Source organism: Triticum aestivum, chromosome 1A (assembly GCF_018294505.1).
Source record: "Triticum aestivum cultivar Chinese Spring chromosome 1A, IWGSC CS RefSeq v2.1, whole genome shotgun sequence".
Lineage (NCBI taxonomy): Eukaryota > Viridiplantae > Streptophyta > Magnoliopsida > Poales > Poaceae > Triticum > Triticum aestivum.
Genome location: NC_057794.1, coordinates 572,221,094 through 572,244,193, shown reverse-complemented (window position 1 = coordinate 572,244,193; position 23,100 = coordinate 572,221,094). Strand labels below are relative to the sequence as shown.

At 51.1% G+C, this 23,100-nt stretch overlaps 1 protein-coding gene across 2 annotated transcripts; it reads right to left on the bottom strand.

Annotated features, from left to right (window-relative positions):
• Positions 1 to 1,532: 1,532 nt before the first annotated feature.
• Positions 1,533 to 3,688, bottom strand: LOC123181797 (uncharacterized). Of its 2 annotated transcripts, none has more exons than XR_006491889.1 (3): positions 3,524 to 3,688; positions 3,099 to 3,432; positions 1,533 to 1,615 (listed from the first exon to the last, which is right to left on the bottom strand). XR_006491889.1 is itself a non-coding variant. In XM_044594162.1 (3 exons), the coding sequence occupies exons 1-3, from the start codon at positions 3,585 to 3,587 to the stop codon at positions 1,578 to 1,580; spliced, it is 408 nt and encodes a 135-aa protein (XP_044450097.1). In that variant the 5' UTR covers positions 3,588 to 3,682; the 3' UTR covers positions 1,533 to 1,577. The 2 variants fall into 2 exon arrangements, 1 of the variants encoding a protein (XP_044450097.1); XM_044594162.1 differs by having other exon boundaries at positions 3,552 to 3,682.
• Between the last annotated feature and the right edge of the window lie 19,412 nt (positions 3,689 to 23,100).

The following is a 23,100-nucleotide window of genomic DNA, read 5'->3' as shown; positions in this document are numbered from 1 at the left end:
AGCCCAGAGCCATGCGTGCGGCCCAGCGCCCAGGAACAGCTAACACTAACTTAAATTTTTATGTGTAAAATGGGTGCAATTTTTGGTATTCAGAAGAAGAATACATCGATATATTGATATAGCTTGTGCTCTTGGATTTGACTAGTTCCTCTGAGCAGACGCTCTATCACTAACTTAAATTTTTATGTGTAGAATGGGTGCAATTTTTGGTATTCAGAAAAAGAATACATTGATATATTGATATAGCATAATTTAGTAGTTGTTCTTGCATTTTTAGCTAGAATAGAGGCTAGAGATGAAACTAGTGCACTTGTTGCTAGAATAGAGGCTAAAGATGCGAAAATTCGTTTCGGTGCCCGAGCCCAGATGCACCCGATATCCTGGTCGCACTTTCCTCTCGAGATCTTCATCCTGCGCAGTATTCTTACGTGTATTATGTGTCGTATCGATGGAAAATTCACCCAGCGTCCGCATTTACTGCTAGTAGGTACCGTCACGGCCCAGATGTTTCCAACACGGCCCAGCCATTTTCCTGGGCCTTGTCGTGCCGTTCTGCCCCCCGTCTGACAAAGTTTTTCCAAAAGGAAATTGAAGGCTGACTGCGTGTGTATCGGAATATGCCCCTAAACTAGCGTCTTAGGGATATTTTACGTTTTAACTCCTCAAGTACTTTATAGGACACTCGCCCCATACACTAATAAATCGGTGCTAATTACTATCTAATCCCTTCTTTCATCCGGTTCAACTAACGTGGTCTATTATGAAGCCGCTTCTCGCCACGTTGGCTGACACCTCGCGCTGCATGCACTAGTAGGCACATTGTTCACGTAGGATCGAGATATGAGTTATTCGGCGGCAGGGCGGGCCAGACGGTCGACAGCAGCGTCTGCAGTGTTCCACGCCCTTGGCTGCGTCATGCTCAACAGGCTCAAGGCACTCTCCGGCGGTGGGGGGCGCCACCGCATATGCATCGGCCTGGAGGCTGTGCATAATCCAGCGGTGTTCATCCACACTTAAAACAAATTGTTACATAAAACCATTGTGGTGCCAGACCAGGGCCAATACGTCACTGTTTACGGTTCACCAATTACTCTTCCACTGACCAACAATTCAACCATTGCTCTTACCAGTTCACATATAGCACTTACATAAATCGCATTATAATTTTTAATGTAGAAACAAGTGCCTCGTGCAATTGGCACGTGCCCAGTGGGCCAGTTCACTCTCCATCTCATCCTCTTACAGAGACATCGCCCACCGCGATTCTGCCAGCCTGCTCGACCCCCACTGATTCTGCAAAGCAGTGCCATGGCAACGACCGCTGCAAGCCATTCCTGCGGTGAGTGCTGCAGCCTGGAGGGCCGGCGCCGACCACCACCACCACACAACCGGCGCAACATACGACATGCTGAAAAGTGGAGGGGCACCACGACATCTCTGCTGCATCTGTCACTACAACATCCACCATGTTGCAAATCACCGGCATTGCAGGAGTGGTGGAGATGCTCCAAAGCAGCACCGATGGGGCTTCACAACTTCTGATGTCCAGTTCACATACCACAATACCTCCAAATCAGTCAGCTGAAGTGTAGCACATGCCTTGAAGTAAAGAAGCCTGATGTAAAACATGTCAGATTGGAAATGTAAATTCAGTTCAGTGCATATGTCAATTCAAACTGCCATGGCGACATAGAGAAGTACCAGTAGCAAACTTAACAAAAAGGGAAAATTTCCAAGGTTGGTAAAATTAATCAAACTTAATAAAAAAGGATTTTCCCCCAAATTCCTAAACTGGTTGATCTGAAGCCTAGTACAGTACTACTACAAGTGCATCCAACCATGGAGCACTGGACAAAGACATATATGGCAGTAAACTGATTATATAATCTAGTACAAATTGACTCATGGAGTAAACTGATCAACACAAGGAAATGTGTGAAAAATAGTTAAGAGATAGGTAGTATGTGAGATCATAAGGCATTATTCTCCTCATCAGTACCAAGGAAGAAGAAAGAACTAAAGGACCTAGAACAACAACACTTGCATTCTCTTCTTACTGATTGCTAATGAGTGTTTATTTTGCACATGCTTCCTTTTACAAACTAGCCACGGGACAGCCAGACGAGCAGCAACTGTAAATATATGCATGTGTATGTCCTCTGATGACAAAAAGGGCATCCTATTGCAGAGTAGTACCCAAAGTTCATGTAGCAGCAGGCTGTGATGATGATTGATTGGTCTTTATATTTTGCAAATGGGCGACCTTACAATTACGGTTACCATTAGTGTCATTGCCATCTTAAGTTCAGGTATGCTACAATTCCGTATGCATAAATTCTGAAAATTCCATATGCTACAATTCAGTAGAATCATAGCTTGGCCACTGTAAAGAAAAGCATGCATATATAGCTGACAAAGAGATATCATTTAGTAGACATGAAAAGGCGGCAAAGAATCTTGTCTTGATAAAATCTAATTAGAGGTGAATTGGCACATGTGACGTGGAAAAGATTGCCTTCTTTCGTGAATGAAAGTGTGATCTCCCCCTGGCCAATTTGATCTTTGTTGTACAATTTACCCTCCGCATTTATCATTTATTTTTCCATTATAATTTTAATAGGGACGTGCTTAGGATTAATATGGCCGCTAATTACTATAGAAAACATCAAAGATGTAACCTATTGTATCCCAGACTTTTATTATCTTGTAATGCGGAAAGCACAAGAGCATACTAGTGGCTTCTCTACTGTTGGTGATGCCCGGATAAGTGCTTATGCACTGATTTCCCTCCTAATAACAGATAAATTATCCAATAACCTTGTATGGCAATTAAGAAACTTGTGCTAATCTAATACACGATACTGACAAAGAAACAAGTATGATTGATGTCCAGATGCCATGTTACACAAACCTGTCTAAATCTACTTGTATGATTTGGACTGAACCAACAGCAGCTACTGCCTACTCACGTATTGTATACTTGCACGTTCCAACAACTAAAGATCAACATTATAGAAATCTTGAAAATTTCACAACAAGCATCAACACTCTAGATCATGAATCCGTGGAAAAGAAGATTAGGGAACTGTATTTGTTACCCGTGGTGTCTGATGGAGGCTGCCGGACTAGAGATTTCGTGCAGAACCATGGGGCCATGGACTTGTTGGTGCCGGAGAACGAGATGCCGCCAACCAGTACAGGAGAAAGACGACACCGCCGAGCAGCTGTCCAGTAGAGGGGACCAAGGCAGAGAGGGGCCCCGGCGAGACTGAGATGTAGAGAGCAGCGGTGGTGTCGGGGTCGACGGCGACGGGGCGGTGGCAACGGCATCGGCGGCGATGCAGCCCAATGGCCATGGATGGTCGGAGGAACCCTAGAGTGTCCGGATTTGGCTGCTCCAAGCTGTCGGCCAACTCTTCCCTGAGTGGGAACCTTGAAAACCACAACAGAGTAAGCAGCGGCGGCGGGGAATCGAGGAATCCATCAAAGCACGAAAATCCAGAGATGCGGTAGAGAAACTCACCGGTCAACTGGATCCAATAGGAACTCACCATCGGCATCCAGCGCCGCTCTGCCGCGCCCGCCATTACCGTGAGGTGCCTCCCCACCAGCGCGATCTCATTGCTCGTCAAACCACCCGACCCGAAGCCCTCGACATGTTTTCCATACGGAGGATCAGGGAGACACGTGTTTCTGTACCCAGACCCTGGTCACGGCTCAGCATAAAAGTGACTAATCTGGGCCACGGACCAGCTTCTCAATCGGTCGGGACGGATCGTGCGCACGTACGATTCGGGCCCACGACCACGAACTGTTCGCTACACTGCACAGCCGTATATCAATTTACCAGCGTCTCAGCGCAGACCTGTCAGACCGCTTTTTTCGAATCCCCAGAAGCGAACCAAGGAGAGAGATTTAGGGAGCAGCTGCGCCCGAGCACCAAAACGCCGTGTCCGAGACTAGATGTGATGAAGCAACGTCTACATCTTTAGACTCGAAGAAGGAAGAATCACGCAAGATCAAGCCTCCACAGATCAATAATAAATGCACCGAGAAGGCACTAATCCAACTTCAGTTATGGAAATTGGATATCTTTTAAAATGTCTTCTTGTGGTTCTTGTTTTCTTTGGCCTTGCTATTCTAGTCAAGATTTAATGATGTGCTTCCATGTATCAAAAATCAATGATGAAAATAAAAGATATGTGTTTGCAAAAATAAAATGCATGCAGACCGGATGCCGCCGTGGCGCACGGCCGGCGCATCCACAAATTCGAATGGACACGATCCCATTGTCATCCCTAAATGAACAAAACAGACGTCAGTTTAAGGTCGTGTGTTGGAGTTGGCCTGAAGTCGTGATTGTTCACACACAAGCACGGATGGCAAAACCCACGACGCCACAAGTAGGGAGCGAGAGACGGAATTGCTCTTAATTATTTTGAAAAAAAATACGAAATTGTATCAGATTTATGGAACACATGTGTTGTGAAAACAATGATTTACTTGGAGACACATGTGCTAGTAGTGTAAAGGAGTAGTAGTCACTAGTGAAAGCAATCGTACTCTGTTTCTTCATTTCCTCTTCATGTCGTGTAACAAAATTTAAGGTTAAACACATTATCATATCCTTTTCATCAAGCTAAGGCCAACTCCACCGCGCGATCCCATCCTGTCCGGTCATGTCCGTTTGGCGTAAAATGGACAAATGAGGCGGCCAGCGCGCGACGGCCCAGACCCATCTGGTCTGTTTTGTGTCCGGGCCGATCCATTTCAAGCGCATCTTTGCGTCCGGTTTGGGTCGCCGCGGACACCGAACGGACGCGCTGCTAGTCCGCGTCTGGCCGCGTGGCGGGGCGGCCACCTACCTCCCCCTCGCCAACATCAATGCGCACGAGTGGTAGACCCCACCTGTCATCGGCCCAGTGGAAGGTCGCCGTCCTTCTTAAATGGGGACCCGTGGACCGGTCGTCGTCCTCACTTCCCACTCCGGCCCGTCTTTGCCCCCCCCCCCCCCGAAAGCCGACACCCTAGAAACCCTAGCCACTCGCCGGCCGGCCGCAGCCATGGGCCTTTGGAACTACGGCCGCAAGGGAAAGCACGACCGCGAGGCCGGCTTCTCCTCGGGCCGCCGCCGCGTATCTGTGAAGGAGGAGCAGAACGCGTCACCGCCTCGCTCCTCCCGTCGAGCCCCCGCATCACCGCCGCGCTCCTCCCGTCGAGCCCCCGCGCCGGCCCCCTTCACCATTGCCCCTAGGCCCGCCGGCTACCGCGACCGACAGTACATCTGCGCGGACGTGTGCCGGAGGTACTGGGAGACGAGGACGCCGGTCCCGTGGAGCGACGCCCACCTCCCCAACGGATGGCACCTCTCCGCGGACCCGGTCCCCATCCCGCCAGTGCCGCCGATCGGCCGTGCCCGGCGCGATGAGATCGCGCGCCGCCGCCGCCTCCTCCCCGATGACCTGTACTACGACTACAGGTATGCCCCCGACTCCCCGCTGTGGGACACATGGCTCCAGGACGAGCACGACACGCGGCGCGCGTCGTACTTCGCCGGCACCGTTTCGGGGCCGCGGGGGCCACGTGCAGAGGCGCGCGGGCGTACGCGGGTGCGCGGCCTGACGCCCACGCCGTCGCCTTCGCCGTCTCCGTCACACCCTCCACCTCCTCGCATGATAGCGGAGGAGGAGACCCATCTCCCGCAGCGTGTCATGGACAACTCCATGAACACGCACGACGAGCGGCAGTGGAACGGCCTGGAGGAGGCCATGGCGCTCTCTGCCGTCGGGGACGTCGCCTTCCTGGAGCTGCAGGCGATGGAGGAGGACCCGCCGGCCGCGTTCCAGCAGTTGCTGGGCCAGGGGTGGGGCTGGTCCTGCACTGCTCCGGAGATGGCCGCCGGCGTGGGCGTGAACTGGTGCCCCACTCCGCCGCGCTCACCGGAGCGGGAGGCGTCGCCACGGGAGGAGGTGGTGCAGGCACCTCCGGCCGTCCAGCCCGCCCCCGTCCACCACGCACCTCCGGCCCACCTGTGAACGCCGCCGGCCTACGTCGACCTCGTCAGCAACAACGACGACATCGGCGGCCAGTGAAGACGGCGACGGCCACGGCACCGACGGGCGCGGCAGGAGCGCGCGGGAGTTTTTTATTTTGTTTTATATGTTAATTATGAAACTGGGCCTTTTAAGTGGCCGTGAAAACTGGGCTGTTTTGTGGCCGACCCTTATATATGTTTATGTTTTTTTAAATGTGTTTACTTACTTTTTTAGTTATTTCTATATTTTTTTTATTCACGGACAGAATCCGGTCAATCCGGACGTTCGTTTGGGATCGTACGGTGGAATTGGCCTAAAGACTACTATACCAGAAAGCACCAGAAGTACTGCAAGACTCTTTCCATGCGTTTGCCTTCAGCTGAGGCCCATCCACTGACAGTCTCCTCACCCCAGCTGCTACACACCAAACAGTCTTCCAGGCCACCAAAATGGTCCCCGAATGGCTTTACCCTCTGCACTGTTGTGCGTGTTCTCCAGCAAAAACCCTGTCAGGTGTCAGCTATGGTCCGGCATCAGGCATCCGTCCACGTGCATGCAGAAAGATTCATTTCGTACAGCCCTATACTATCTTCTCGGAGACGACGACGCCAGATGATGCCTCATCGATCTTGCAAATGCTGAGGCAAATTCATCTTGTATTTATGCACACGGCTACGCATAAATTCATCTTGTATTTATGTGGAGCCCTTCAACCAATGGTTTAGTTGCTTTGCTTGGGCCTTGCTTGCATAGCTAAGGCTAACTCCACCACGCGATTCTATCTTGTCTGGCCCCGTTCGTTTGGGGTAAAACAGACAAAGGAGACGGCCCAGCGCGCGACGGCCTGGACCCATTTTGTCCGTTTTGTGTCCGGGCCGACTCATTTCAAGCGCAAACTTGCGTCGGGTTTGGGTCGCGACGGACACCAAACGGACGAGCGCCTCGTTCGCGTTGGGGCCGCGTGGCATGCGGCCACCTACCTCCCACCCGCCCACATCAATGCGCACGAGCGGGCGGCCCCACCTCTCATCCGCACGTCGAACGATTGCCGTCCTTCTTTAAGTGGGAAGCGTGGACGGGTCATCGTCCACACTGCCCCACGCCACCCCGCGGCCTCCTCGAATCCCGACAGCGTCGAATCCAAACCCTAGCCAAGAACTCGCCGGCCGGCCGCTCGCAACCATGGGCCTCTGGAACTACGGCCGCAAAGGCAAGCACGACCGCGAGGCTGGTTCCTCGGCGGGACACCGCCGCGGCTCGGTAAAGAAAGAGGAGCCCGCGTCGCCATCGCCACCACGTCGGGCCCCGCGCCGCCCGCCTTCTCCATCGCGCCCGCGGCCGCTGGCTCGCGCGACCGGCACTACATCGAGGCGGACGTCTGCCGCCGTTATTGGGAGACGAGGACACCGCTGCCCTGGAGCGACGTCCACCTCCCCAATAACTGGCATCTATCGGCCGACCGCGTGCCGATCCCGCCCGTCCCGCAGAGCGGCCGTGCACGCCGCCAGGAGATCGAGCGCCGCCGCCGCCTCCTCCCGGACGACCTCTACCACGACGAGAGGTACGCCCCGACTTGACATTGTGGGACACGTGGTTCCGCGATGAGCACGACGTGCGGCGGGCGTCGTTCTTCGCCGGCACGTCGACGGGGCCGCGGCGGCCACGTGAGCCCCGAGCGGCTCCTCAGGCGCGCGGGCGTACGCGGATCCGCGGCCTGACGCCCACATGAGCCCCGAGCGGCTCCCCAGGCGCGCGGGCGTACGCGGGTCCGCGGCCTGACGCCCACGCCGTCGCCGCCGCCATCTCCATCACCACCCCCACCTCCTCGTATGACGGCGGAGGAGGAGGCCCGGCTCATGGCGCGTGTGCTGAAGGACTCCATGCACACGCACGACGAGCGCCAATGGGCGGGCCTCGAGGCGACGATGGCCCTCTCCGCGGTCAGCGACGTCGCCATCCCTGAGGAGTCGCCGGTGGCCGCGTTGCACCCTGACCTGGTGGGCCAGGGGTGGAGCTGGTCGTGCTCCGCTGAGCAGATGGCGGCCGCCCTGGGGGCGTGAACTGGTGCCCCACGCCGTAGCGGTCGCCGGAGCGGGAGGTCTCGCCTCGGGAGGAACTGGTGCAGGCACCACCGGTCACCTTGCAGCCCGCCGCCCCCGTGCACCATGGACCGCCGGCCCACCTGTGGACGCCGCCGGAATACGTCAACCTCGTCAACGACGACGACGACACCGGCGGCCAGTGAAGACGGCGACGGCACGACATCGACGGGCGCGGCAGGAGCGCGCGAGAGCCGTTTTTTTTGTTTTATGTTAATTATGAACTGGCCGTTTAAGTGGGCTGATAAACTGAGCCGTTTTGTGGCCGTAACCCCTATATATATATATATATATGTTTTATGTTTTTTTAACTACGGTTATTTACTTTTTTAGTCATTTTATTTATGTTTTTAATTTTTTTTTATTCACGTCCATTCCGGACAGATTTTGAGGTGCAGTCGTGCGTTGGGCGCACCCACGACCCATCGGACAAACACGGACATGGACGAACCCATCGGCGCCTCAAAAGGACAAAATCCGGTCAAACCGGACGTCCGTTTGAGGTCGCGGTGGAGTTAGCCTAAGGTTCTACGTGCCTACTGATCTTGGCTGCTTATATTATTGTTATTTTACTTGAAGATGTGCGTGCGTGGTCACTGGTAAATCAGCCACCGTGCACGCACCTACTCAGAGCAGCTTCAGACACAAAAAAGGCCCAGTCCAGAACCACCCCAGAGATCACCACGGTTGATAGTCCACAAGAGTTTATATTATAGTATAATCGCACCATCATGCCGTTAATTATTACTCCCTTCTGATGAGTAACAAGTCCAAGCTCCAAAGCCTGTATGACACGGACGCACGACCGGGCACCTGTACAGCGACGGCACATCGGCGGCGTGCCCTGGGTGCGTCAAGGTGCCGATTGATCGACCGAGGACTAACTCATCAGTCAATTGACCTAGTTAAACTTTTTTGTAGTAGGTTTCAGTGGTAGCTCCTGATCGACAAGATTGCTCGATGGCACTGCACTGTACTGAACTCTCAATATCGATAGATAAACTGATCGTGCGATTCAAAGCCGATCTTCACAGACAAGGAAAGGTGTCCTACCTGTGTATTCGGCAGTAGCGTGCTTCGGTGCTTGCCGTTTCCTCTTGACCAAAGCATGGGGTTCTGCCTTGTGCTTTCTCAACGAGACTTTTCCTTCAGGCTCTATTCCAGCTGACCATGAAAGTTGAAACACACTCATGTATTTTGTGCAAGGAAAGAGATGTATCCAATCACATTTCACGCCTGACATTTCAAGTTATTTGTTTTGGGCAAAAGAAGGTTGGTTGGCTTTACAAGCTCTCGGTGGAGAACAGGATGCTGGCTTTTTTTGTTCCTGGGAGCAACCGAAGTTTCATGAAGGCTTCGATTCGATTCTGATAACGTGGGGTGGACCGGCACAGTAGAGGAGCCATCATCCACTGACCGATTTTAGAGCGGAAAGAGGACGACGATTCGGCAGGTGAAGCGCACTGATCAAGCGAGCATACACAGATACGTGCCAAAACATCTTATAACGTGAATTATGATTTTATGAACAAGAAAAGCACAGCTGAAAATGCCATGTCTGAATCTTGCTGTACGACGAAGAGCACCTTGGATGATCCATGCAGTTGTACAGTTTGGCGAAGCTGCCAGTCGACCGTAGTAAATGGACGTTCCATTGAGTATCTATATCTACTTGCTGACAAGAACATTCTTGGTAGATAGAAGCATCATTGTTGTAGCATAGCATGGCATGAATGCCACTAAATCAGCGGAACATTCGATGACATACCTGCTGTACTGTAGCGTGAAGTGGACACGGGAACCGCTGTGATACTGACAGGCACGATCATCGTCCATGTCTCCCCACCGCTGCTTACTTGCTTGTAAACTTCTCTGCGTGGGGCTGGAGTTTCTATGCTCGATCAATTCATTCATCCCCGGCTAGGTTGAAAATACACGGTTTCTGTTTCGGATAGAAACGCTCATTGTTTGTTTGTAAAAAAAGACGCGGTGATCAATCGAGGGAGGCTCGGCTCGTGAAGCCGTGATTGTTCACACACACACGGATGGCAAAACCCGCGACGCCAAAGTAGCTAAGGGCCAACTTTACCGTGCGACTCTATCCTGTCCGCCCTCGTCCGTTTGGGGTAAACGGACAAACGAGACGGCCCAGCGCGCGGACGCAAATAGACTTTTGTCCGCTTTGTGTCCGCTTTTGACCTATCCCCGGCCAAAGTTTGCGCCGGTTTCGGAGTGAAACGGACAACGCGCGCTTGTCCTCCCCTGGCCCGCCTGTCGGTGGGAGAAACCAACCCCCCCCCCCACACACACACACATCCATTTGCCGTCATTTCCCCCAAACCCTTCCACGTCCCTCCCGCCGCCCCTCTCTCCCACGGCCATGGCCGACGCCCCGCCAAGTTCCGGCGGTCTGGCCTCGACCCGCCCGCAAAGGTGAAGAAGAAGGCGCCAAGGAAGCCACGGCCGGAGTGCACACCGGATGAGATCGCCAAGTTGGACGCGGAATCGGCGAAGAGGAGGGAACGGAGAGCGACCGTCAAGGTCAATGCCGCCGCGGCCAAGTTCGCCGCCCAGCGCGAGGAGCTGGAGGCCGCGCGGCGCAAGGCCGCTGCCGACGACGAGGACCTCGTCAACAAAGCGCACGCCATCCTCATGCTTGGCATGGGCCGTCCGGCCGGGTTCCCTGCAGCGGCCGTCGGCCCGGCGAGCATAGGCTCGTCGGTCGCCCGGCCTACGCACTACCAGTCGCCGATGTCGCGCGCCGCGTCCATGTCGCCCGGCTTTCCTCCGCCAAGGCACGACAGCCAGACCCGTTTCTCGGCGTCGCCGGACGTGGGCTTGTTCGCGCCGTCCACACCGCGCCCTGCGACCGTTATCGACCTCAACGTCACGCCTGGGTCCAGCAGCGGCGGGCGACTGTCCGTCGAGATGCAAATAAAGCAGGCACGGGCACCGTTCACGGGCACCATGCCGGCCCCCCGCGTCTTGTTTGACGGAATGCCAACCCCAACGCCAACGGTCGACGACCCCTTCTACAACCAGTACATGGAGGACATGATCTTCGAGGGTGGGCCTAGCCGTGCCTACGACCCCGAGGAGACCCAAAGTCAGGATGGCCGCGCCGAGTATGTGCCCGATGAAGAGACCGACGACCGTGCTGACTACGACCATGGTGACTCGTGGCATGAAGACGATGACATCTATGTCGAAGGTGATGAAGAAGAAGGCAATGACGTTGATATTAGTGGCGAGCCATTGTTCATCGACGATCTCACCCAAAGAGCGGAAGTACAAAAGAAGAGGAAGAGCATTCGCACGGGTTCATACACACAAGATGAGGACAAGTTGATTTGCCAAGCTTGGATGGAGATTAGCCAAGATCCAAGGACCGGCGCGCAACAAAAGGGCATTGTTTTTTGGACGAGAGTCCACAAAACATTCCATGAAAGTAATATGTTTGAGCCCTACCAATTTACAAGCAACCGTGACATCGGCTCGATTCAAAAGAGATGGTTGTTCATCCAACAAGAGTGCAACAAGTATTGCGCCGCATTAGAGAGCGTTGAAGCACGGCCCGTGAGTGGTCTCGGCGTTGGGGACATGGTATGCTCTCCTCTTCCTAGCCCTTTCCTTGCTACGGCCATGACACTTCGACCGTGTATATGTTTGCATGTTCACTTGTTGTTGATTATGTGATTTAGGCATTTCAATCTTTGGAGGCATTCAAGGCCCGACACAATGACAAGCCATTCACTTTTACGCATTGTTGGACGATTATCAACAATTGCCCTAAGTTTAAGGACCAATACCGTGAACTACAAAGGAAGAGAGGACTAAAGACGGCCAAGTACGCCCGAGGTGGAGATGGCGAGGCCTTGAAGAGGCCGAGGGGCAAGACCAACTCCAAGGTTGATGACATACGTGATGCCTCATCCATGGCATTGCATGACACTTTGCATGGCATGATGTCCCAAAAGGATGTGAGGGACGAGAAGAAGCGGTAAAGCAAGGAGGAGCAAATGAAGCAATACCTAGACCTTCAAACAAAGAAGCTTGAGATGGAGGAGGCGGCCAAGAGGAGGAAGATCGACATAAAAGAGGCGGCCCGGCAAAGGCAGCTCGACATCGAGGCCGACAACGTCAAGGCCAGGCAGAGGCAGCTCGACATCGAGGCCACGAACGCCGCCACCAAAGCGAAGGAGGTGGCCCTTGCGATCATGAGCGTGGACTTGTCGAAGATGAGCAACAAAACGAGGGTCTGGTTCGAGGCCAAGCAGAAGGAGATGCTCGAAGCCGAAGGCCTGAATTAGGTCGTCCGATCGGCCGTGGCCGTTCTTTTTGGAGGCTGACATGGGTGCCGCCCACCCGCTGGGCCGCTGGTTGTGTGCCGGCGAGAAAACATTCATTTTGGTGGCCGGCTGTGTTGCCGGCCGCTGGCTGTGTTGCCGGTGAGGACAACTATTCATTTTTGGAGGCTGGCTGTGTTGCCGGCCGCTGGCTGATGCCGGCGATGGACGTGTAGGCCGCTGGCTCTGTTGCCGGCGTGATGAACCGAAGCCGTTGGCCTGAACTAGGGCTTGGCATTTGAAACATTGCTTCTGCTTTTTGAAATAGACACGGACAGGATGGGGCAAATGGATGCGACCGCGCGCTGGGCGCACGGCCGCCGCATCCCAGAACACGTCCGGACATGACCCCAAATCGCTACCCAAATGGATAGAATCCGGACAAAACGGACGTCCGTTCGGGGTCACGCGGTGGAGTTGGCCTAACAGGACGGGGAGACACCGTGCGTGCGTGCCTTTCCATTGTCCCTCCCACCACGTCATGTTCGCTAGCGAATTCTCCGTCCACGCACCTTTGTGAAAAACTACAGTGGTTAACGAAAATATTATTGTTTTCTTTCGCACATAGGGCTTAATTTTGATTTGCATAGAGTCTCCGATTTCATCGGTACGGCCTTGGCACCAGGAATATCCTTCCCACCACCGGCCACCGGAGAGGAGACGAATCCATGGGGTCACGGATCGAGATTGAAGGAAAGAAGGCTTTCCCTAGTCGCTTTGCAAGCAGAAAAAAAAGCTATTGTCTACTAGCAGGTCTTTGTGTGAGAATAAATTCCAGTAGAAACTATTTTGAGAGAGAGGAGAGTGAGATCCGTGAGGGAGTATGCGAGTACTTCTACAATAGTTCTAGAAACGGTTTGGCTAAATCAAAATGATTTATCTTATCTTCTTGGTTGCTCAGCTCGTAAGCAGTGCGCACCATGGCGGCTAAACCGCTACTGGTTGTGGTGGTCATCGATTTCCTAAGGATTTCCCTCGTCAAATCAAGTGGTTGGCTTCGACGGTGTGATGCATTCTACGGGCGACGACTTGAATGTGCAGCTGCAGCGGTTGGCTTTCTGGACCAATGCATGTAGTTGCTTGGATAGTGTAAAAGTGATCGCAACAACACTTGATTGGCTTTAACGAGCTCTGGAGTGACAACCTAGGACGAACACATATTGATTATACCTGGCAATGACGGTGTTGTTGCGTCGTCACCTAGTTGAAGGCATCGCTCGGATATGCTCGGTCTTTTTTTCCAGGGTGAAAACCTAGATTCTGGTTTTTAACGGTCCGGTGAAGACGACGCTTGAGTGTCGTTCTTTTTCTGAAGGCGTTGTTGTTGAACAATCTCATTGTCCTTGTGGTGTCGTGAGATGGTTGGTGCGAATATGACCACTGTTATAGTTTGTCGATAGCGGATTTGATTACGTCAAGATTTTTTCCTTTTCCTTGCTAGGCATAGCTTTCGTCTTGTATGACTTCGCTATCTGTCAGCGTGTTTTATGTGTATGTGGATATTGATTGTATGCATTCTACCTATGCAAAAATCGGGTGTGTGCTTATTATATTTGTATCCTCTTGATATTTCATTTTAAGAATAAAATCCATCCTTTATTGAAAAAGGAAACCACAAGAATTACTGTATGATTCTTTGCATGCGTCTGCCTTCAGTCCAGTCCAGGCCATGGCCACGAACAAGGTCCCCCGAATGATTCTTCCCTTTGCACTGTTCTGTCTGTGTGTTCTCCAGCGAAACTCCATGGTACCGCCGGCATCAGGCATCCCAGCCACGTGCATGCATACAGATTCATTTCGTTCAGCCCTGCTAACTTCTCGGGGACGATGATTGCAGAGGCCTCATCAATCTTGCAAAGGCAAATTTATGCACACGACTACACATGCTATTGCCTCTTGGAAATAAGTAAAGTAAGTTTAGGCGACCAGAAGATGCAACTTATGGCATCATCGAGCTGTTCCCTCCATCCATTTACCCCTCCCCATCGAGATTACTTCACAGAAAAAGCCATGCAGAACGCTGAAACGGGGAAGGCCATGCGCTTTCTTCAGTTAAAGTAAGATATCACCCCTGCATGTGGAGCCCTTCAACCAATGTTGTTTTAGTTGATTTGCTTGCATGGTTAGGTTCTACGTGCCGGCTGATCTTGACTGAATATATTTTGTACGTACTTGGAGATGTGCGTGCGTGGTTGCTGGTTAATCTGCCACCGCGACCTGCTCAGAGCAGCATCAGACACAAGAAAGGCCAGTCCACAACCACCATGAACCAGAGATCGCAACAGTTTATATTATACAGTAGTATAATCGCACCATCATGCCGTTAATTACTTAACTATTACTGTGCTACTGGAAGAAAGTGTAAGATTTACTGCGCGAATAGTTAGTAATTTAATTTCCCTTCTGACGAGTAACAAGTCCAGACACCTCTACAGCGACGGCACAACGGCTGCGTCAAGGTGCAGACCGATGGAGGCCTAACTCATCTGTCAGTTGACCTAGTATTAAACTCTGTAGTAGGTCTTAGAGGTGGCTCCTGATCGACGAGACATCTCAATGGCACTGTACTGACTTATCAATATCAATAGATAAACTTATTGTGTGATTCAAAGCTGATCTTCAGAGACAAGGAAATGTAGCTCCTGGTCGATGAGATTGCTCAATGGCACGTACTGTGCTGTCTACATCAATAGATAAACTGATCGTGCGATTCAAAGTTGATCTTTACAGACAAGGAAAGGTATACCCTATCTGTGGTATGCGTCACAAGCTTGCTTGCAGGTTCCTCACGACCAAAGCATGGGGCTCCGCCTGGTGCTTTCTCAACGAGACTTTTCCGTTGGGCTCTGTTCCAGCCGACCTTGAAACACACCCATGTTATGTACTCCTATTATGTCCAAGGAAAGAGAATGTATCCAGTCACATTTTGCGCGTGGCATTTGAAGTTATTTGTTTTGGGCAAAAGAGGTTTTGTTGGTTTTACAAGTTTTTTTTCGAAAGGAGGCAAAAGTTTTGCCTCATCGATTAATTAAAAAGAAGAGAATTACCTAATTAATTAAAAAAATCGGGCGAAAACCAATACAAACGGAGCACAGACTAACTACTCACATGGCAAGAAAACCCCACAACCGCATAGGCCGCCCCCGCCAGACTCTCTGATTACACAACATCCACAAATCTCGACATTGCTACTACGCCATGTGACCCCTAACAAGAACACCTTGACATAAGACATCAAACACCTTCAAACCCACAACGACGACCCAATCCAAGAGGATGTGCCGAGAGAATGAAGATCATCCATCAAGTAGTCAGAGACGCCTTGTCTATGGTGCCACTCTTGTCTTTTCCCACCTTCTTTTGTTTGCCTTTTATTGGTGTCCCCGTCAAAAGGCAAGCAATCGACCTATCCAAACCAGGTCTAGCAACCTCCACACTGGCGAGCAAGTCACAAAGTTCTTTCGCTAAGAGAGCATCTGGGCTTGGAGTAGGTGCAACCACACTTGGCTCACTGGTCATGTCACTCACAGGCATCACATGCTTGATGATCACAGACGAGGGAACGGCAGAGACTGCAACGTCCAAATCACCACACCCCTTGGCATGAGGTATCTGGCTAGGCTCCAGGGGTGATCATGGCGTTAAAGCCACAATCGAGATCTCGAGGGGGGGGGTCTACCTTCAGTTGTTTGACGGACAGAGGCAGAAATGGGCCCTCACACAACTCCCGCAACTGAGGCATGATCTGCAGCACCGGAGTCACAACCACATCATTGTCCAATCCCTCAGAGGCCGACGGCGGCGAACATGCTCTAGCACAAGGGGAGAAACGACCATGAAGCTCGGCACCCATCCCGACCTCAAAGTTGTCAATAGGCACAACCAAAGGACGCAATACATGAGCAGTCTACAACAGAGGCGGCACCATGGAGGGCTCGCCAAGTGCAGCCTCAACACGCTCCATGAAGCTCTCCATCCGCAACATCCAACCTTGCATGGAGTCAATGACATCACGCAGAGGCTGGACCGTCTCCTCAAGCTGGAGGGAAGTCATACCAAGGAGCTCAGAGCGCAGCAGCTTGGCCTGGCGCTCCAAGGCAGGCCGCACAGGGAAATCCTCCGAGGCCATAGAGCCATCAGGAGCAGCAACAATCGATGCCCAAGAATCACGACAAAACGTCTTCGAGAGGGCCGGGGCGAGGCTTCTTTCTGAACCTTGCGAGGAGTTAGAGATTGTTGGTGCCCGGGGAGGCGTGGCAACGGTGTCACGGTAGGACTTCCCAAAAAGGTGAGGGGACGCCAGGCATTGCGGCACTCACGTGCTCGATGACCATTCTCAAGGCACCGAAAACACCTAAAAGGATCTCGACAAACCGCTGCACGGTGACCAGGAAGGAGGCATCTGCAACATCTACCACGAATCTAAGCAGGGACAGGACGGGGAGCCAATGCAGGGACCAGAGAGTCCAGGCGTGGTCCCTGGGTTTTACAAGCTTTTGGTTAAGAACAGGATGCCGTGGCCCCTGGGCTTTTCTTGTTCCTGGGAGCAACCGAGGTTTCATGAAGGATTCGATTCGATTCGATTTGATTCCAATAACGTGGGGGTGGACCGGTACAGTAGAGGAGCCATCATTCACTGACTGATTTTGGAGCGGAAAAAGAACGACTATTCGGCAGCGGAAAGAGTACAGTTTGTCGTAGTTGCCAGTCCCTTGTAGTAAATGTACTTTCAGTGGGTAGTATAGTACTCCCTCCGTCCCAAAATAAGTGTTGTATTATCTCATTTATTTTGGGATGGAGGGAGTAAGAGGGTACTTGGATACGTTTTAGTCCCATGACTAAAAGTAGTGGGACTAAAACTTGCTAGCCTCATCCATGCTTGTATCTAAATACTAAAGAGACTAAAATCAAGTTATTGAGCATTTATTATCCTTCAAACCCTCCAATCCAGAACTCGCATGTGTTAAAGGAGAGGAATTAAATGAGGAGAGAGAGGGCTAATACATATTTTAGTAGGTTTTCTATGACTAAAAAATTTTAGCCTCAAGACTAGTTCTAGCCTCTCTTTAGTCAGGGGTGTTTGGAACTTTAGCCTCTAAAAGAGACTATTTTTAGTCAGACTAAAAATAGTCCCTTGAATCCAAACACCCTCTAAGTCCTATACTATACTGCGCATGCTGACAAGAATATTCTTCGTAGAAGCATTATTGTTAGAGCATGAATGCCATTAAGTTGACGAAACATTAAGTGGACACGGGAACCGCTGTGAAACTGACAGGGCACAATCATCGTCCATGCATATGTCCCCACCGCTGCTTAGCTAGTCATAATGGGAGTAACTTAGCTAGTAACATAACACATCCCAAAACAAGTTTGCTTATGTGGCACCTAGTTAATGAGGAGAGAGGTGTTTGGAGTAACATATTATGTTACCATCACATAGCGCTTCCCAAAAAATATTGAGTCTATAAGTTAATAAATGCAATCATATATGATACTACTTCTATGACACTTTGCACTATGAAGACAGTAACATATGACACTAGCCTAAGTTACTCCCCACTATGACCAGCCTTAGTACTTGCTTAATGCTTATATGCGGAGTAAAAAAAATTGGTGATTGTTCGCTATCACCGCGTAACTGCTCGCTAGCGAATTCGCCGTCCACGCATGTTTGCGCGGTGACCGCGACGCTACTCGCCGGATCGCTGTGACGTCTTCCCGTCGGTCGTCAGTCACACACCGCGTCGCCCGCTTCTGGTCGCCTCCGTCCGCCCGTGGTGTCGCGGGCTTGATAATTTTGATCGATTGCCTTTGCGCCTACCGTACGCACCGCCGGTGCGCGTGCACGAAGGCCAGGCTAGGGCACTGAGCCGTGTGCCGACCGCCGGGAGCTTTTCTTGCTACCTGGCTCGATCGAGATCCCCGTCGATGTGTTGCCTTTGTTTGTGATTTGTGCTGCCTGCCTCTCTTTGCACGCACCAGAGATTATCGCACCTGGGGGCTGGGCCTGGGCGCCTCGTGTCCGAGATAAACTGTGCTGCCAAACTAGGCCTTAATGCTGAACTGGTGTCTCGAGTTTCAACGGTCTATCATCACACGATTTAAAAATTGTCTACGTGTGCGTTTCATAGTCTTGAGAGAGAATGAAAGTCCAGTGGATGAAAGCCATTGAATCCACGTACGAAACATTCGACACCCGACCTGCTCTACTGTTGGGCGACAAGAAGTGGACACGAGAGAGTATCTTGTTGGTTGCTCAGCCCGTGCCTCGCCACGTGAAACACCAAACACACAGATTAGTGAGCGAATCTTTTGTCGCCATCGTCGATTGGTCAGCCGAACCTCTGGTCATGTTGTGGTTGCCCGAGAGAGCGCGAGCAGCCCACGCGGACGCACGCACGCACGGGAGGCGCCGGCCGCTGCGCCTTTCCTCCATCCTCGTCAGCATGCCCGCGTGCAGGTCCAACTTGCCGGGCGAGCCAGAATTTTCCCGGATCATCGCACTCGTCGCCGACGTCGCGGCCAACCTGACCCGACCCGTGCCGCGTGCAGCAGCGCTTTGCCTTTCTCCTCCCAACGAAACCTCCTCCTGACAGACCGTGCCTTCCACGACAGGTGACGAGCCAAGCTCTATCGACAGTGGCCGGCGAATCCGCCGTCCATCTCCGCGAGTTGTGACTGCAACCCCCGTTGTCGCCTCCGTGTCACCGGTCACCACGTACTGCGCACCGCCGCACCTTGCCCGCATCCCATCAACATCGAGCCGGCCCCGAAATATAGCTAGTTTTAGCTCATGTTTTCTTACGGACTTTAATGTTCTAATTGTGCCTACCGTATATTTATGTGACTTTCAATATTTTTTCAACATGATGATTATTTATTTAAATCATCATGGAATTATTCGTATTATCAGCACATAAGAATAACATCCGTCACCGATAATGAGAAGCGTAGATCGAAATGATCCAACATTTAGACACACATACGAACGAAAATCAAATCCAAGCAGATCCAACGAAGACAAACACCGACCCAATTCCGCGAGATCCACGGGAGACACACCTCCACACACACCCTCCGACAACGCTGAATGCATGATAGGGAAGAGGGTAGGAAAGGAAAATCTTATTCCATCTTCAAGGAGCCCCTTGCATCGCCTTGTTGAGCCGAGCACGCGCCCTAAACAAACTAAAAAGAACACACAAAAACGAAGTAGGAGCCCTCCCGTTGGCAAGGGTCATGGTCCACCACGTCTTTATGGTCCCAAAGCTACATGAGTCGAGGCAAATCAGCGACAGCGGCGGCAGGAGATGAAGAAGCCCTCATTGCCTGGAAGTTCGCTTTGTGAGGATAAAAACGTCTCATGAGGAGCTCTCATTTTCAAACTTCAATATTTGCTTGGGTTTTATGGCGAGTTGTATAATATAACAATGTTTTGAAGGAAAAAACATTGTTCAAAGGAGTCGAAAAAACAATGTTGCAACAAGAGCAATTACACGGAGTTACACGGGAATGAAACTTCCTCACTATTCCTCTTTGATTTTGGCGAGTATTCGTGCATACAGCTCACACCAACACAAAAAAGCATCAGTGCGGTGACCGGTAACCACAGAAGAATTACACACGATTAATGGCGCGTTTGAGCCCTCTGATGCTCACCACACGACATCATCTTTGTTCATGTCGTCCTCCATGCCAGGCTATAAAACCAACCAACGACGCGCCCTTCCCAACCTGAACCCTATCGTGTTCTCCTCCCTACCCGCCTTCTCCCCTCTCCGCGATGAGCTTACCACCACAATGCCACCACGCCACCATGCAGCCTGTTGGTGGAAGTTGGTCGACGACAAAAATTTGCCGTCCCAGATGTCGTCCACCAACGATGATACCTCTCCTTGTGTAGGAGTAGTCATAGCGCCATTGGGGCATCCTTGTCCCGTCGTGGCTCTTGTGGCGCTTAGGCCTTGTACTACAATGCTAGGTGCTTACGAAAATAAATCGATTTTTTTCTTCTGAAGCACCAGTACCTATTTATGAAGAAAAAACCTCTAATTAAGCGTCTACCCTCTATAAATAAGCATCGGTGCTTAAAGAAACACCGATTTATTTCTCTAAACACCTGTCCTGAACGTCTTGCATTGTATAAGGCCTTACAGTGCACGCATGGGACAGGTGCCGCTATCTCCGTGGTGAATCGGGTTTTCAAAATTATTTTACAAAATGGACTAGTTAGCAATTCATTCATAAATTTCAATCTGTGGTGCATATCCTAAGCGTTGCTTCTATTTGGCATATAGTACCAGTGCCAAATTCATTCATAAATTTCAATCCGTGGTGCATATCGTAAGAGTTGCTTTTATTTGGCATATACTAGTACCCAATTCATTAATAATTTTTCATTCATAAATGGTATTGTGATGCTACTATTACTGAGAATCTGCTACTATTGTTATTGGTCGTGTTAACTTAGAACCCTCGTGCGATTCAAAGTCTGGAAAGAGAAAGAAAGTCAAAGTCTGGTGAATTGGTCGTCCCTGTATCTACTATTAGTGCGTGCGTTTCCTGACCAACAGACATGGTTTTGCCTGGTCTCACTCATCTAGACCACCCCCAAGCTCGGGTCCGGCTGACTTTCGCAAGATGGCGATATATCGAAAAGACAACAAAAAATCGGTCAATATATTGGGACAAAACGAAAATGTTTCCGGCCGTTGTTTTATCACCAGCTCTAGTTGGAGAAGAGAAATAGTTTGGCAACGTGTGAAATGCGTGGGGCGACGCGAGGCCCTCAAATCTGAAATGAAAAAAGGAAAGGAAAATATAATAATAAATCAACTCCCACCAAAGCTACGAGCCTATGTAGCGTAGCAGAGCCTGGCAAAGCTACGAGACCTGCTACTCATCATAAATCAACTCCCAGTACAGTGTAGGCTGAAGCAGTGTACGTACGAGTATTCTCTGTTTCCTGACGAGAACATTCTCTGACTCTGTGGATGGTTTCGTTGAGTTACGTTAAAGCCACGATGAATGAAACGTTCGGTAGCCGCCCCGCTGCTCCGTGAAGTGGACACGAGAGAGAGAGAGAGACAGAGTGACGTTGACGGTGTGGTTGGTGCAGAAACTTGAGACCAAAACAGTGTGATTGGTGCGGTGGTACGTATCTATATCTATATCTATACTACTTATAAAAAAGCAAACATTATCTTCTCTAAGTGCATCTCACAAAACATACACGGATACATTACCACCGTATGATTAGTCCCACTAAATTTAATCTAACGGCTAGCCTTAATCAAATCTGTTCTCTGTGTGCACTTAGCAATTTACATTGACTGACCGTACTCCACCGCGGAGGAAAATATGAAAGTCCATGCCTGGTTAATTAGGAAACTATAATCACGGACACATCCTATTAAGAAACTAATCACGGGCACATCTAATTATTAGGAAACTAATCACAAACCCATCCTATTATTAGGAAAAAAATCACGCGTGCATCCTATTATTAAAAAAATAATTACGAGCCATCCTATTAGGAAATTAGTCACGGACGCATCTAATTATTGGGAAACTAATCATGACTGCATCCTATTAGATAACTAATCACGAACGCATCTAATTATTAGGAAACTAATCATGAGCGCATCCTATCGTCTCCTATCAGGGAATCGTGATCGCAAGTCGCCAGCCCACCACACACACGAGCCATAATGGGAGACATGCGAGGAGGAGCTGCGGCTTCCTCCGAACACACTTCTACTGACTGCAACGACTTCGTCCACATCCTGGGCATGCTCTTCGGGAACCACCGGCATCCGCGTCGACTTCGGCTCCATCCACAACACTCACGCTGACAACCACCCACCGCCGAGGTTCTTCAAGTGGGGGCAACGCTGAGTATCTTGGACCAGTATAAGCGGGCCAAAAAAATCTGCCCCCACAACCATGCATGTAGATTCGCATGGTCGCCAACCATCATCGTCCCCAGGGCGGTGCAGGTCTCGGCCACTGTGCAGCAGGTGAAGCTAATCACGGCCCCATCTCACTTGCCCAAAGCCACCGCCGACTCCCTCAGCTCTGACGCGTGCTGCTCCGTTGGACACGCTTGTCCGGTACTCGCGCGTGGACGACGTCGTCCAAAGCTAATCCCGGTGCGTGGAGGCCGCCGCCTCAAAGCTGGATGACTGACTCACCTGCGTCGACAATGCCGCCTAGCTGGTGAGAGGACACGGTCGTCGCGACCGCTCGCAGGCCTAAACGACGGAGACGCTCGCCTTCACGCGAACGCACCACACACACGCATTAATCAAGTAAGTATCGAGTGTTGTTTTTTACTGTCATCGCTACCTCGCCGGTGGTGACACATCTAGAAGTACAGGAACTAGAGATGAGGCAATGAGAAACAGAGGAGCGTTGGCGCACACACAGAGACGTTCGCCTTCTTTCTTTCTTTATTTTTTCACTGATTTTCGCGTACCTGCAACAGACATCCCTATTTTTTTAAGTACTGACTGCCGGTTATTACATGTCCAACTCACGACTACATAGTGAACTCACAGACAAATTCGTTGAACCAAGACCTTACTTGCAGTCATGAAATTACGTTTCACTGAAAAA